The 17,212-nt window shown below is 46.8% G+C and overlaps 1 protein-coding gene across 4 annotated transcripts in view; it reads left to right on the forward strand.

The window, feature by feature from the left end:
• The first annotated feature begins 1,902 nt into the window (after window positions 1–1,902).
• The window catches only part of PHF12 (PHD finger protein 12), a 37,727-nt gene continuing 22,417 nt past the window's right edge, over window positions 1,903–17,212 (forward strand). For all 4 annotated transcript variants that reach the window (XR_009049991.1, XM_057715663.1, XM_057715664.1 and 1 more), the window contains exons 1-2: window positions 1,903–2,527; window positions 3,175–3,356. Coding sequence is in view for 3 of the 4 variants with exons in the window: in XM_057715663.1 (XP_057571646.1) it covers window positions 2,462–2,527; window positions 3,175–3,356 (248 nt within the window). In the remaining variant the exon portion in view is untranslated. The remainder of the gene's footprint in view (window positions 2,528–3,174; window positions 3,357–17,212) is intronic.

Consider the following 17,212-nt stretch of genomic DNA (forward strand, 5'->3'; position numbering starts at 1 on the left):
AGCAAAGCCTTGCTCTTTGGGCATGTGCCAATGGCTTACTTATCTGCCCCATAATACCTTCAGGCTGACACAGCAGCACAGCTGGGCCCTGAGCAGTAGGAAGAAAGCCAGTGGGAGAGGGCACATGATGTATCCATTTCTGAGGGTCTATGGCATGAAATACAGCCTAAGAAGAGATGAGGTCCAGCCAGTTCCATACTTCTAAATCAGCCCTCCTCCCGCTAACGGCCACATCTCTGGCCCATAGGCACTAAGATTTCTTGTTTGCTGAGGCTGGTAGAGGGCAGAGAGGGCCGATCTGCGTGATATACTCCCCTGCTTGATCAACAAGGCCCAGGATTTTATCATTCTTCCCAGGCACCAACAGAATCATTAGGAAAGTCAGAAAAACTGAAACCTAAGACCACCCACCGATATACCCACCCTATTCAACTCATCCTCCTTACTATCCCCCCAAAAGCAGCAACTCCTCACAGGTAGTTAGACAGTATCCTAGCCTGGGAATCAAGAAACCTGTTTTATTCCTAAGTCTGCCATAAATTCACTATGTGAACTAGGCAAATCACTGCTCTTCTTTGTGCATCTGGAAATGAGGAGATTAACCCAGATGGTTTTTAAGCCCTTTCCAGTTTTAGGCTTCTGAGAAAGCTAAGTATACCTTAACATCAAAAGTGAGCCAGCTACCTGGTAACAAGGCCAACTAAACGCCTAGTGCAGGCACAATGATGCCACTCCCTTTTCCACCGCTTCATCTACAGTCAGGCGGAGATAACTGGCCTTCTCTGAAGACGGTACCAAGGGGAGGGGCGGGCGCCCTGGAGAGCGTGAAGCCCCGCCCAGAATTCGAGAGGAGGCCTTCAGACTACAAATCCCAGCATGCAGCACGGCAGCTCTGAAAAGAATCTCTTCCTGGCAGGGAAATCACTCTTCCCCAGTCCATCCTATCGTCCACTGCATCGCACGCAAACGGAACTACTGCCCCCACAATCCACCACCCATCGCGATTCTTTCCCCCAGGGTGCAGTGCGCTCCTGTTCGGCCTTTGGACCCTTGGGCGTTGCAAACTGGGAGTTGAAGTCCTCTGTAGCCAGGTAGCTGGGCGTTGTCAGCATTACAAACTCTTCGCTTTTGGCTTCCTCTCGGAGAGCAGTTCTCAGGGACAATGATCAAGAGAGGGTAGTAACGGGCAGGCGGACCTCTCCATGGTGCCATCGCTACGAAAGACAGGAATGCTGAGGCTAAAATTTACTGTTGGGAGCGGGAGGGAAGAGGGAACAACAGCCATCCAACCCGACACCAAAAGCATCGTTTTCCGCCGTGATGGCTTTTCTTTTCTCTTTACCAATATGGCGCCTGGTCCAGCCACACCTGACGCTGGAACCAAAGAGTTCAGTACAACATCCCTAGGAGTACTTGCTGTCACCGACAGCCTACCAGCTGTGGCCAACACCACACTTTGCTCCTTTCGGTTCATGCCTGAGGACTCCAAGGACATGGTGGTCTATATCCCACTACCAAAATGGCGAAAGGAGCAGCATTCTTGTTAGGGCCTATAGGTGACAATACGCTTGCGCGGGAGCCGGCTGTGCTGTTGCGGGGCGGGAGGGGAGCATCCTCAACACGCCTGCGCGGGAACAGAGTGCTCGTGGTCTATACTCAAACACCAATGGATGAAGCGTCCCCAGGTTCTTGCGGCTGCGCTATGACCTTTAGGAGCTCTCCCAAGCGCCTGCGCGAGACCCCAAGTCCCGCCCTTTCATCTCAGTACGCTGGCGCAGGGCAGAAAGGCGGGGCTTAGGCGCTCCAGACGAATGCCAGCGCGGCTGCGCGCTGGGGGGTACCCCCTCACTGCGGCTGCGCGGGAGCCCGGCCGCCGGCTGTCACTGCGGTTGCGCGCGGCGAGCGGCGATCCCGGGGCGCCTGCGCGGGTGGCTTTGCGGGCGCTCGCGGTAAGTTTGCGCCAAGTGCGCGGCAGCCGGGACGCAGACGGCGGCGGCGGCGAGAGGCGGAGCCCGGGGACCACCCCCCATCACCCTCCCCGCAGTCACCTCACGTACCACAACCTCACCTAACCTCTCACCCCCCCGCCTCCGATCCCCCCAACCCCGGGATGGCAGCGCCCGCCAGCCTTCCCGGCCGGACCAGCGGTCGCCAGCACCGGCTTTAGCCTGTGGGACTAGGCCCCGCCGAGGCCTGACCCCCGGAGCCGGGACCCACCGTGCAGCCAGCCGCCGGGCCGGGGCTGAGGGGCCGCTCCCCCCTCACGGCCCGCGGGGAGGACGCTGTCGTCCCGGGGACTGGGGGCCGGGGGGTGGGGGGGAGCCAGGACGAGGAAGTCGGGACCCGTGTTTGGAAAAAAGAAAGGGGACCGGGGTCAGGAGCACCCCCTTCCCCCGTTTCCCCCCTCCCCCCGGGGTTGGGGGGGCCGGAGCAGAGAGCGCCCAGCCCGGGAGGTGGATGAATGTGGGAGAAAATGGAGACCAAGACGATCGTGTACGACTTGGACACGTCGGGGGGGCTGATGGAGGTAAGAGTGGCCCTCCTCATCCCCTTCCCCCAGCGCCGGGAGGGAACCTCCGCCCTCCGCCCCACAAAGCCGGCCCTGAGCTCGCAGCGCGAGAGGGCCAGGGGGGGAGGGGGGGCTCTTCCTCACCAAGACTCCTTCCCATCTTTGCAACTCGGGGGGCTGAGCTCAGCCGCCGAGGACGTTTGCAGCAGTTTCACCTACCCGCCGCCCTCGATTCGCTCTCCCGAGGCGCCAACCCACTCCATCTCGTTGCACCGGCAGGCCTCCCCACCCCCTTCTTGTCGGCCCCTTTGTGCTTCCCCCAGCACGTCCGGGTACCGGGCTTCAGGCCTCTCCCGAGCCTGGCTTTGGAGTCCCCCACTGTCCATACAAGGAAGTGGCAAGAAGGGAACCGCGCACCCTCTCCCCATCCCCCTACTCTGATCCTCCCCATTGGAAGAAGCCGTTCTCGTTGTTGTGCTGCAGGAACGCAGTTAGGGTGGGCTCCCCCTGGTTCCGGGGGCTGAGAGGTTCTGGGAGCAGCCTGGATGGGAGGAAGGAGGACAAAAGGGGGGAGAGGGGTGGGTGACGGAGAAGCCGCGCCGGGGGGGCGACGGACCGCCCGGGAGCTCCGAGTGTGCACACACGCCATTTGTATGTGTGTGCAGCAAATCCAAGCTCTGCTGGCTCCCCCCAAGACGGACGAGGCAGAAAAGCGGAGTCGGAAGCCTGAGAAGGAGCCCCGGCGAAGCGGCAGGGCCACCAACCACGACAGCTGCGATAGCTGCAAAGAAGGTGGGGATCTCCTGTGCTGTGACCACTGCCCGGCCGCCTTCCATCTCCAGTGCTGGTAAGGTCTGGGGACCCCTCCGGAGCCCCTTGGCGGACCCTTCTCGGCACATTCCTTTACCCGGCCTACCCCTGCCTGCCGAAATAACGGGCGCTTGCAGCCGCTAGCTTTCTGCAGCGGCTGGGGCGAGCGCCTCCCCGCCCCCAGGTGCTGCCCGGATCCGGCCGTTTGAGGGGGAGGAGCAGCAGTGGGTCCGGACCCCGAGGTGGGGGTTGGGAGGAGTGAGGAGAGCCCCATCTGGGATTGGAAGTCGCTGGGGAGCCGGGATCGAGCCGGCCGGGCACTGGCGGCGGTGGCGGGGGAGGAAGGGGAGGAGCTCCGGGCCCTGCGCCGCTCGCCTCCCCGCGCGCCCGCCGCCCTCGGGCTCCTGCCCGGCCGGGCTGTCCTCGGGGTGGGTGCGCGGAGCCCGTGGCCGCCGGCGCTGCCCTGGTCCAGACCCGCGGGACCCGGCGCCCGGGCGCTCCCGGCTGTGGAAGAAATCATGGAGAGTGTCTCTCGAGTCCGCCTCTTCTCTGCTTCTCTGTTTACAATATGGCGACCTGCCTTTAAATTATATTTTTATTCTCAGCGCCATTTTGGCTGCATATATGATTTGCAAACGTCTCCCGGGGATCGGTGGGGGCAGCTTCGGAGTCCTTTCTGCGGAAGATCCTCGGGGGCCGGGGCTGGGCTCTTGCCGCCTTGGTCCCCTTTCTCTGCCGCCGCTCGCCCCCTGTTGCCTGTCGGAGCTGCCTCCCTCTTCCCTCCCCTCCCCGCGCTGCCGCCTCTTAGGAAATCGGGCCGGGTTAGACAATTAAAATCGCCCTTGGGCGCCGATTTCACGTCTCCGCTCCGGATCGGCGTACCCTTCGCTGCCAAACTCTCTGCTGCTGGGGCAGGATTGTATGCGGTGGCTCGGCGAGGGCATTTTTAAGGAGCGGAGAGCTGGAAAGCTGTGCGCTCCCCACCCCCCCTTACTGAACGCAAGGCGGGGGGAGACTGAAGAGGGAGGGAGGGACCAGGGTTGGTCGCCCGCTGCTTGATCCTCCTCAGCAGCTCAGCCCAGAACAATCCGGCAAAGAAGAGTTTAAACTCCAGCTTCTGCCTGGAGAAATCACCTCTGCCCTCCACAAAAATCCCGCATCTGCGCCGGGACCTCGATTGCATCTTGTTCTGACGGGTCTTGTTCTGTTCGGCAACAGTTGACTGAGGCAGATGTTTGTGAGAGGAGATGGCTGGAGAGAGTGGGAAGGAGAGGGGCTGTTCTGTTTGTTCTCACCCGTTTTTGATATTGCTTTTTTTAGTCCTGTTTAAAAAAAAAAGTGAGGTTTTCCTTAAGCTCTCTATACAGTTCTATTCACATTCCGTTTCTCGGTTGGTGGAACAGTGCCTGCTGTATATTTGTACTGATTGCAGGTTTTGGAACACTTATTAGACAGATGATTGATACTGGGCAAATTAAGTCCGTGGTCAGAAGTTTTGTAAGAAGCTCCCATTACCATTCCCAAGATTCCTCTGCCCAGGAGAGCACCCCATCTTGGCTTGTAATGTTGCAGGGACCAAAATGATTATTATCCTGGAGGAAGCTTTGCTGATGGCTTTAAAATTTTTATTGTGAAGTGACTAATACCAGCACGAAGGGTCTGTGGTTTTTAACCTTTGCTTCCTATTAATACAAGATGTAATCCACCTGGAAAAATAAAATTTGTCAAATTTCCTGTGCTGTTCTTAAGCACAGAAGAGATTTGTACCTGGATGTGTTGTGTTGCTTACCCGTTACTCCCTGTTGCTTACTTGTTTTTGTTTTTGTTTTATTGTGCTTGTTTGAGACATACTAAGACTGAATTGTAGACTTCTTGATTTAAAATGTGGGTTAACATTTTACCTGTAGAATGAAGTTAGTGTTAACCAAGAATGGTGATTCCCATATTGAGTGAGAATTTTATAAGCTCTCTATTATCATTCGGTTAATAAAGCTGAAGTTTTTTTTTTTTTTTTTTTTTTTAGAAACTTCAGGCATAGAAAAAGTGTGCTGTTTTGCCTGAGATTAGGCTTTTAAACTCTAAAACCTAAGCCCTGAATCTTTGAATTAGAAGCGTCCAAGTCTTGTCAAGTTGTAACAATTAACAGTTCCACTTTAGCTGGTAGGAGAGAGGGAGGGGCTTTTAGCTGTTGGTGAGATTCAGGCTGTGCGTTTCATTGACTACTTTTTTTTTTAAGACCATGAATGGGAACTGGTAATCAGAGATTTGGGAATCCTAGTAAACGAGGCAGGGCTTGTTTCACATCTCCAGTTCCCTCTTTGAAGATGCCAGTACTGAATGTACCATTGACTTATCTGAGTAGTTACATAAATCGCAAAACATTGTAGATATTTGTGCAAAGGCAGGAACCCTTCTTTCAAGTGAGGCTTATCCCACTTTCCTGCCTCCTAACCCACACTCTTTCTAGCCCAAGTGGAGTATTTCATTAACCATCGCAACACAAGTAGTTAGGTCAAGCAGTTAATGGTGTCAGAAAATTTTGATTCCTGAGTGTGCTTGTGGTAATTTGTCCCGTTGTTGCTTATTTGTGTCACGTGGGAGTGAGGTTAAGCAGTGTGGCTATATTTTCTCTTGCTTCCCTTTTTAACTGGCTAGGACTGGATTATTTAGATAAACATAGTAATGGTAATGTTCCTTAGGTATAGAATGTACAAAAATGAAGATGGAGTTTTGCAGACCCTATAGGTCATAATCGCAGTGCTGCTGTGGGTCTCCGTTCAAAACTCTGTGAGACAAGTCCTTTTTCAGTCTCTGGCGTGCCATGCCAGTTTGCCTCACAGTGAACAGGATCTAGTAAAATGCTCCAGAAGTGATTCTAGGCAAACTTTACCTCCTGGGCTTAGTGACATGGCCATAACCACAGGGGATTTTTCTAAGATAATCTACTGGAGGAAATGACTGGTCACATAAGCTGTTTTAATTGTCTTGTCGTTTCTCAGGGGCCAGTGCTCTGTATGAGGGACAGTCCTTTCTTCCGATTTAGACTGGGGGCCCTATTTCTGGGTTTTCTCTGATGATCTTCTGGGTGAGGGAATGAATTGTCCTGTGCTCAGTACCATGAACTCGCTGAAGAATTAAACTCCAGGGGCTGATGTCTTCATTTTTGTTTAAGTGATAGTGTAATCATCTTATCCAAGTTTAACTGGTTTATCAATTATTCAGAGTGGTGGTAGGGGTTACTAAACCTGTCCCTAGAGAATTAGGAAGAGATGTTTTTAAGTGTCCCTGGTGAACATGACCTTTATCATAATTGTCATGCCATAAGTTGAGCTTTCTGAAAATACTGATCTCCGTGGACTGGTCCCTAAAAATTGGCCTTAAAAAAAATTAGAATAACTGGTGGAGCTCTAGTTGTCGCTGACCCATCTTTCTATTTGAGATGGATAGGATTGTTCTCACTGATAAAGTGAATACCACACGGCATCTGTAATGAGGCTGACTGGACCCTGGATGGTTTTCCTCTGATTGCATTTTGCTCCAAACAGTCTGAAGGACCAGAATGGTCTGTTTGAAAAGTGCATCTTCCTCAGCAGACCTCAGCATGGTCGCTTCCCGTCAGACAGATTTCTGTAGCATTTGCCTCCGCATGTTATATTTGGAATTGTTGGCCAGCTTTCCTCTCTCTGGTGTTGGCAGCAAGATCCAAAATGAGGTTTTCGAAGAATGAGAGTAAAAAGGTCTCTGTGCACAGGCAAAACTAAGCTCAGCTTGGAGTTTTGCATATTTAATTTTCAGTGAGTCATAACAAGAAAGGTTTCACACACACAGTAGAAAACTGCCTTGCAGAAAATCTATAGTTTGAACTTTTAAGGAGGTGATTTTTCTGATTTTGTTGTGTTGAGGTCGTCATTAGAATAGTATCAGGCACGTGATGAATTAAAACATTTATTTTAGCATCTTACAAATCTTTTGTTTCTGACATTCTAAGTGCTTGGAAGCCTGGCACTGAAGAACTGGAGGTGACAGCATCTGGACTCCCTCCCTTCACTCTGCCCCCTCAATAGTAAAATGATTCAACAATAAACAAACCTAATTTGGTTTTCTGTGTATTTATTTTTGCATTTGCTGTGTTGTGTTGGAATTTGGGTGTGTAGTATTGTTTTTAAATGGTCCACTCAAACAGGGAGGGTCCAATAACATTTAACTCCATTTCACATGCATGCTTCGTAAATTTAACGTGGGGCTCAGGGGCCAATTCTTATGAAATGAGTGCTTTAGTTCAAAGATAAAGGATAATCACTGTTTAAAAATATAATACTTGGTATGAGTTGCTTACTCACAAAATGTTTGTGACCCAGATGGCTTTGGCTGAGAAAGGAAGCATCAGAAATACTAAAACTGGAAAGAGAGTTAACATTCCTCAAAGGTAGCAGTTTTTGTGTAATTTGAGGCACGTACTTAGTGACACTGTTGTAGGAAATTTTTCATTTTGGGCCTGTCCCAAAATTAATTACCATACTCAGTGAAAGGTAGGATGCAGTTATAATCTCATCAATCTCCTGCTGTTCCTTAAGGTTTTCAAAGTCCTTTTTTTTTTTTTTTAATTTATTTATTGGCTATGTTGGGTCTTCGTTGCTGCGCGCAGGCTTTGCCTAGTTGCAGTGAGTGGGGGCTAGTCGTTGTTGGGGTGCGCGGGCTTCTCGTTGTGGATCACGAGCTCTAGGCATGCAGGCTTCAGTAGTTGTGGCACACAGGCTCAGTAGCTCTGTGGCATGTGGGATCTTCCCTGTCCAGGAGGTTCGACCCGTGTCCCCTGCATTGGCAGGTGGATTCTTAACCACTGGGCCATCAGGGAATTCCCTCAAAGTACTTTACAGATGGGCTCCACTAGTATATTAGGACTGTTTGGGGCCTTTGTAAATGAATTGTGTTTTTTTTTTTTTTTTTTAACATGTTTAAATGTGTAAAAGTCACATTTAGGTACTGCCTTCATTTTAATCTGGAGATAAGGTTAATATTGGTCTTTTTAAAATTCTTAATCAAGTATGTTTCCAAGAGAATTTTTTTAAAGCCATATCATGGAGATAAATAAATTACCTAATTTGAACTGAAAAGTCAGATAGTCACTACTGTGTGTTTAATGGACATTTTATTAAGCTCTGAGTGAAAGTACAGGTGGTATGCAAAATGGCTCAGTTTGTTTTGAAGGTTCATCCTTCTAAGATTTGTGGGTACTTCATTCTTTTTTATGACTGAATACTATGCTGTGTATGGCTATACCACATTTTTTTAGTCCATTCATCAGTTGATGGATGTCTGGGTTGTTTCTTCTTTTTGCTATTGTGAATAATCACTCTGTGAATGCGTGGGTGCAGGGTTTTGTGTGGATGTCCTGTTTCCTTTCTCTTAGGTGGATACCCAGGAGTGAAATCACTGGGTCATATGGGAACTCTTATATTTAACCTGTGAAGAACTGCCAGACTATTTTCCAAAGTGGCTGCATCATTTTACATTCCACCAGCAGTGAATGAGCATTCCAATTTCTCCACATCCTTTCCAATACTTGCTATTACCTGTCTTCTTGATTAAAACCATCCTGTGGGTATGAAGTGCTATCTCACTGTGGTTTTGATTTGCATTTGCCTGATGGCTAACGATAGTGAACATCTTTTCGTGTGCTTCTTGGCACTTTGTATATTTTCTTGGAGAAATGTCTATTCAGATCCTTTGTCCAATTTTAATCAGGTTATTTGGCTTTTTATTATTGAGTTGTAAGAATTCATTATATACCCTAGATACAAGTCTCTTGTATATGTATATGTATATGTATATGATTTGCAAGTATTTTCTCCTATTCCGTGGGTTGTCTTTTCATTTCCCTTATCTTTTTATTTTTTAATTTTTAGTCTTACCTAGAAAAAGATGGTTGATTCAGCACACTTTAACGTCTTTGCCTATGTTATCTATGTAACGACAGTAAATAAAGGATTTCTTCTGTAAACTCGGTCAGGATGATGTCTCTCAGTGGGCGGAACCTTGGAATGATTTGGTATTTGCTGTTTCAGCTTTTCTGGGTGACCCCTCTTAGCGAAGAAGTCTAAGGCTGGAAGTTACCCTAGAGGAAGTGTAAAAAATCCACCACCTGCCTTAAGGCAGGATGCCTACCTGGCTCCCACCAGCCACAATAGGATATTTCTGTGTATAAGCACTTCTCATACTTGGAGGCCCCTGGTTTAAGGAGGAAGGTTTTAATCACATCAGTTTGCTTGGTAACAGCTTGGGGTGGAAATAACTACAGATCGATTAGTGAGCTTTTTGATTGCAGTTAACAAGAACAGAAAGTTGTTCGAACAGTGCAGTGAACTCACCTTTTTATATGTATCTTTTTGTTAGCCCAGATAGCAGTAAATAAGGAGACAGCATGCAGAGAATATTTGCTGAAGGTTTATATAGCTTATAAAAAGAAACTGTCTACTTTGATCCTCCCAAGAGCGTTTTTGCTCCCTAGAAATGCAGGTGTCCTTGACAGAAATGGGTATATTTTTTTCTTCTACAAGTGATAGAGCAGTAGAAAATAGATGAAGTTGAATGTTGTTTGCTTTGGGTTATGGATAAGAGTATTGAAATCCATCTCTGAACTTTCTTGTCCAACCCCCAGCACATACAAAACAGTTCCTTGGGTGTGTAGTTAAGTGGGCCAACCTGGTGGAAAATTCTGGTTGAGGTTACAATGGCATTTGCTATGATAATGCAGCACAGGCTCTTGGAAACGCATTCTTTTTTAAGGTGCCAGAGTTTTTAAGTCATCAGAGCAGGGGAGGGGGGTGGGGTTTATTTTCCCACCTCTGCTGTACTCTTTGACTGAAAGTCCCCAGGGGGTACAGCATGGCCAGCTGCATTGCCATTCAATGAGTGACACTTATAAGAGCACCTCTGCATAATGCCAGCCTCCCAAGAGACAGGACAGGAGTACAGCTGTCCCTCTGCCAGTATCCTGAAAGAGGAGGACATTGTATTCAGTGCAAGTCCTAGACCAAATTTCAGAAAGGCACTTCGGTGTTGCAGATTTGTCAGTATGCCCAGGACGCATGCACAGGTCGCTAGCTGACTGCTTTTCCCATGACTCAAGAATAGTTAAGAAGAATAAGAGGGTGACTCCTTTTTCTGCCTGCCGTTTACAGGTATCAAAATCCTCATCCTTTAAGCCTTAAATTATTTCTAAATCTAGTCTCAGCAAATAAGAATAAAGATGAAGTTTTGTGTGGGAGGCAAAAGACACTGAGGCGTATAATGGACACTGATAAAAGGAGAAATCATTGATTTGACCCATCAGCAAAAAAGAAACTTGGCTGTTACACACGGCTGTTGCTGAATTCTAAATAAACAAATTCCAAGTACACCTTGCAGATTGATGAAATTTTCTAAGTATTGAAAAACTTGACTCGCTCATTCGAAGAACTACTCCTTTCCCTTTTGCAATCATGTACTAAATGCTCACTAAGCTACTTGAAAGCCAGAGACTGACCCATTTCCTCTGCTCACTGCTGCGTAATACTTAGTGGTGTTACACATGAGAGATGTGCAAAGATAAACACTGGTTGGGGAACAGAAATGTTGTCTGAGTTCTTCGAGGAGGATGGTACCTTTGTTAACACAAACACATGGTGACCATTCCTTTCTCCCTAATTACATTTGCTTTCCTGTATGTTAGTTAGCTTTGGTGTTTAATCTTTGCCCTTCCAGTTTTCTGACAAATTGTACAGGGTATCTCCCAGGAAATGTTTCTCAGTCTTGAAAGGACAAAAGACTTAGTAACAGCAAGGCGGGGCAGAACTCAGTGCCTGAACCTAGCATTGGTCTTTCCCACTGATTTGGGCTCGGTGTGAGGCTCTTTTTGAAATAAGCTTAAGTGAGCAGGAGAGGACTCTCTGTGGGGTTTGAGTTTAACCATAGCTCCGAGATCACTTTACCTCCAGGCCAAGCAGAGGTGGGGGTACCTCTCAGAATTACTAGCAAAGTTGAATTCCTATTTGTGGCAGCACAGGCACATTTACAGGCTTTTATCCAGCTGTGATCCTCAGAGGGATATTGGATATTTTTTCCTCCTGTCTGCATTTGTGCAAGGAACAGAGCAGAGAAACAAATGAAATGCATGGAACTTCGAGTGAGTTTAGAAAAGTCCCTGCATTACAGAACTGGACAGTGTGGAGCTACTCCTGTTCTTTCCACCAGCTATGGGCTCGTGTGATGAGCTGGGAGCTTTTTAATTCCCATGTTCACTGAACCGTCAGAGTTCTACTGATTCTTGGTTTTAACAAAGCTCTGGAAACACTGGAGGGAAACTCTGCGGGGAACTTTTTCCATTAACAATCATCAATTATTGGTCAAAATACATTGTGAAAATTATACTAAATTAATTTCATTAAATGTGTCTAAACTTGTAACTTTTCGTAGTTCTATACATGGGTTGGCTATATTTAACTTTTCTTGATCTTGCTTGCCATTTTTTTGAAAGAGCGTCTTGAATGTAGAGAGAGTTCTGTCACTAATTTTGGGCTTTATTGAGAAACATGTTTTGCTCTGTTATCTTTGTTTTGCTTTATCCCTCCTTGGTATTCCTCTTGGTTTTGCCTGGCATAGATTTAGCCATTCAAACCCAGCGCAGTTCTGATGCCTGATTCCATGATATCAGACGTCTTCGACTTCAGGCTGCAGTTTGTGGTGCTGAAGGAAGCTGTGTAGTAAGAAAGGTGTCTGCAGGTTAAGTTACAGGAAAGAGCTCATGTCCAAGGCTTGTATGCTTGCTGCATACAAGCTTTCCACAAATCTTGCCATTTGTATGCACACATTCAGGCCTTTAGGGTGATTTGTTCTTTGGTTAGGGACCATGTGAGAGAAAAGTGGGCCGAAGGGAGAAATCATGGCACTCTGTCTCTGACAAGTATGTTCAACTCCTAAATAGGTCACCAGGGGTATAACTGGAAGTCTTCAGAAGCCCAAGTCAGCACTTAGCTGTGGCATCAAACCACGACAGCACGGTTCGACAGCGTGCCGGGGACATTACTTCAGTCACACAGAGCGGGGAGCTTTGAGGTTTCTGAGTAAAATTGGGGGAGGAGCAAGTGTGAGGGTAACAGAAGAGGGGAATAAGTCCTATGCTGTTTTGGCCCAAATAGTAGCATTATTCTTCCTCCTTCATTTTTTTAGAAGACCCTGTCGGAGGAGAGTAAATGAAGCAAAAATCCTTCTTAGGGAAAAGCAGCTGGGCCTTAAGTAGAAACCTGCTCTCTACATTTAGTTGGATTTCAAGTAGGTATTCTCCCTGAGATGTTATTATTTTTAGTTTTCCCAGCCTTTATAAAATTTTGGGTCCACTATCTGTAAGACGTGCACTGGTCCAGATTCCCTGAGCTTGTCTACAAGAAGAGTGTGGCCTAGCTATTTCCTTATTCTTTTTTTTTAAATTTTATTTATTAGCTGTGTTGGATCTTTGTTGTTGCACATGGGCTTTCTCTGGTTGGGGTGAGCAGGGGCTACTCTTCGTTGCTGTGTGTGGGCTTCTCATTGTAGTGGCTTCTCTTGTTGTGGAGCACCGGCTCTAGGCGCGAGGGCTTCAGTAGTTGCGGCACGCAGGCTTAGTTGCTCCGCGACATGTGGGATCTTCCCAGACCAGGGATTGAACCTGCGTCCCCCACGTTGGCAGGCAGATTCTTAATCACTGCGCCACCAGGGAGGTCCCTATTTCCTTATTCTTAATAGTCCACTAAAATTTGACCGCAGAACAGTACCCATTTTTGCATACCTCTGAGACTCTTATGGAATACACAATTAAAATTGTTCGTTCTTCTTTCCAATGGAATGTTCCCTGGGAGTATTAGAAAGTGACTGTTGAGGCCAGAATATTGACTCTTTTCTAAAACAGGTTGGGCTCCAGCATCCATCATAAGGTGAATGAATGAAGCCCATTTTTTTAATGTGAGCAGCCAGCTCATTTTCCATTGTAGAGAAGCCAGGATTGCAAGAAGAGCCAAACCAGTGATAGAGCAGGTCCTGTGGCACTCACACGTGGCTTGTAGAGAAGTTAGCAGAGGCAAACACCTGTTAAAACTGTTGGTGTTCTACCCTCCCTCCTTCTTTCCGTGCACTACTTGTAACCCTCTTCTCCAGGTGTCCTTCACTGGGAGGATGTCCCAAGCCAACTCTACATAGAAGGCAATAAAATTTGGGGGCACAGTCAGCTAGTTTGAAAGGATTATACGCCTGTGGAAGTGACGCAGCTAGCTAAGTTTCTCAATGGGGCATTTGTAATGGCCTGGCGCTTCATTGGCCTCCTTGTTAACACAGCTACTGAGGCTCTGCGTGAAAAAACCAGCAGTCCTTGTACTTTTTATGTACTTTGTGGCATTAGCTGTATTTGAGTCAGTAGCTGGGATAAAGGAGAATAAGATATTCAGGTTCAGGGGCCCCATGAACTTTCTCTCTGCTTTCATTTTTCATGTAAGTTTTAAATAATATTTTAAAATTAAACTTTACCTGTTACCTCTTAGCTTTTCCAGAACAGAAACTGATTTCAGTTTATAAAAGGCTTGTTTTCTGTGCTGATAGGTGCCTTTATAGATGAAGATGGCTGCTAGGAAGCTGAGACATGGTTGTGGTCCTGTCAGCGATCACCTTCACTCCCCTTTTGACTAGGACCAACACATTTCTTGAGCTGGCCAAGAGCAGCAGGGCCAGTCTGAGAGAGGGGAAGCCTGTTCTGAACATGCATTGTCTTCTGCAGTTGGTCTTACACACTGCCGTTAAATACAAATGCAGGATTTTTATCTGGTAGTGGACCTCAAATGGATGGATGAGAACCATGAACTGTGAAATTAAAAATCAAAACCGCTCAGTGCTATTGTTTGCTGAACACCCCACCACCACCAGAAAAAAGGTGGGGGGGACATACAGATGATGGGGGCCGGTAGGCAGTGCAATCTTTCTTAGTCTGATATTTTATTTCAACTGAAATGACCATTTATGGGCCTAGAGAGCTTCTGATTCTTGGAGAATGATGGGTTCTGACAGGAGGGACCCTACCACTTCATTTGACTGACCTCTTTTAGAAGAGAACCTGAGTGGAAGGCTGTTGGGATATTGCGTACAGATATGCTGTTTGCACAGTGTTCTTATTGTTTGTATTAAATAGAATATTTTTGTCCAGGAAGAGAAAATGGAGCGTGTTCTTTCTTAAATATTTTTCATCCACTTGCTTCCTTGTATCCTAAGACATACACCAATGCTTATAATTTGGTTGAGTGATATTTTCATGTCTCTCCGACTGCCTTTGGCTCAAGCTTTAAAATGTCGATGTCACTTGGCTGGATGGAGAGTTGCAAGCCATACATCAGTAACAACATATTTAAAAAAAAAAAAAAAAAGTCCAGAGCCCAACACCATTTTTATCTGCATGTTGTAATGCAAAAAAATAGGTCTCTGGAATAAAAGGCAGTCTTTCTGCTTCCCTGTCTCCCTCACCTCTCCCCTCCTCCCTTTGTTCTCTTGTTCCCCTCCCCCTTCTCCCTTCCAGTTCCATATTGAAAAACTGCTTGTGCTGGATGGATAATTAACGCAGCGCTATGGAGCAACAGGTCCCACTGGTGGCGACTCAATCTGAAGTGAATGTTAATGTCGTGCAGGTTCACATGTATTAATAGGCGAGGGAGATGCGTGAGGTTAGACTCGGATCAACTGCGCTGGTATATGACTTGAAATAGATCCTCTTAATTAGAGAGCCAAGAACCATGACAACTACCAGCATCTTCCACCTGCAGTGGTGAGCTGCAGCCTCATTAGTGAATGAAAGAGGCATTCTAAATTAAAACCGGGCTCCTCCTTTGGCTGTAAGTTGGGATCATCTGGCTCTGGGCTTTGAATCTTTGACACGGAGAGGTCTGTCAGCACAGGCATTACAGTGCTAGGGGGTGTGTGTCTATGGTTTTCTCTTCGACGACTCCAGAAATAGTCTGATCTAGACGCTCTCTTCAGCAACAGAGACGCATCATTTGGATTTGTTTATGGGAGTTCAGATGCTAGAGTCCCGCTGCAGAGGTTGGCTTTAGGAGTTTGTTTGAAAAATTAATGTCTTTGACCAGCTTTTTAATTGGTTTATGTGCAGATGTTACTGTTAACAGTTTATAGGCCACGCCAAACTCTGAGACGCATATCCTTCAGTTGTACAATCTCTGAAGATTTAGAGCTCTGTTGTTATGAAGCATTTTATAGCTAACAGTGTCTTCACGATCAGGTAGTGGTTAAAATAAATAGCAAGTTGGAGAGCGGTGAACAGTCTCTTTCTGGCCAGGAACTGCAGGCCAGGGCTTTTTAACAAGCGATCTGGAAGGAAATATCTGCAGCCATGAAGATGGGAAGGTATTCTGCAAGAGCGCCATGCTCACTGCCTGTCTCGCAGCACTGCAGGCCATATTCTTTTGAAGTCAGAAAATAAAATAAAGGTCCTTGGCCTGTTGGCTAAAGAGCTACCAGTTTTCCAAGACAAGCCAGCTCTCGTACAGAAAACGACTCTTCCAGGGCTCGCCTTCCTTCCCAGGACATAGATAGTTTTCAGAAGGAATCTAAAATTTCAAATACTGTTGTGTGCTAGATGGACTTTAGTCTCTGTTCCCAGGGAAATGTCTCCACTCCCAGAACCTTCCTTTTACCAGGTAGGGTTTCAAAATATGGAAATATACCTTCTAAAACTGTAGTCTCCTCGTGAACACCTAAGATCCTTAACTTCACCATCTTTAAAGGATCACTGGCTTAATTACCATTTGCTGAATAGCAGTTGTTGAGATGTGGAAAGAGTAGGGAAAGGCCACCGTCACCTTCAGGTACCAGAATACCAAACTTCTGAGGCTCTGTGTTGAGTCTGGCATCATCCATGAGCAGCTGAGTCTTTATATATATAGGTCTGTATGGCAAGAATCATTTTGTAGTAGGTTGTATGTGGTCTCATTACCAGCTGTCCTTTTCACATTATCTCTAGACTGTGAGCAAGGACCATTTGTGAAATCTCACCGCTTAGCACATTGCCTAGCATAACATATAGGTGTCCAGCAAATGCTTGAGTGGGTGAATGACTCTGGTCCTCTCTCCCTAAAGGCTGTGTTTCTTGATGGGTTAGATCATAACTTGTTTGCTTTGTGTCCTTCCTCTACTGTGGTACCTCCAGTGTGGCATTGGTTAGTAAGCAGAGGGAACTCAATAAATATTGGCTAATGGAAAGGGAAATACTCAACCCTGTGGTTAAGGAAGAGAAGATGATGGATATTCCACTGTGTTCTCTAGAAATACGAGAACTACCAAAGGTTCTTTAAAAGCAGATTGGGCTCAAGATTTGGGAGAACCAGGGAGCTGATTTTGGTTCTAATTCTGCTGCTTTCTGACTCTATGGCTTTAGAGAAGTCAGTTTAGAGATACCTTTATGATAGGAGTAAGGATTCACTTTCACAGCATGATAGTGAAGATCAACCAAGAGCATCTGTGAAAGCACTGTGTAACCTGTAATAGACTAGATGCAAGATGAGATTATCACTCTGCTGTTTCTAAGGGTTGGTGATTAGGAAGCATATTGATGTCTTTACAAGCAGCACTGGCTCACTGTAGAGTTTGCATGGTTTTTACTGCTGAGCAACAGACATTGATAATTTCAGCATTACCTGACTTTTAACTTTCAATGATTTCCTTTTGTAGAGGATGGCTCTCAGCACCCTGTCTTCACTGATATATGGGGATGAGAGGGAGCTGGGACGGAGCCATGTTTTTCTTGACAGGCATATCATGATTTAAAGACTCTGGCATGCATATAATTGTTTCAAACTTGCATACTTAACTTATGAGAACCCCATTCTT

This window comes from Hippopotamus amphibius, chromosome 17, assembly GCF_030028045.1.
Source record: "Hippopotamus amphibius kiboko isolate mHipAmp2 chromosome 17, mHipAmp2.hap2, whole genome shotgun sequence".
NCBI lineage: Eukaryota > Metazoa > Chordata > Mammalia > Artiodactyla > Hippopotamidae > Hippopotamus > Hippopotamus amphibius.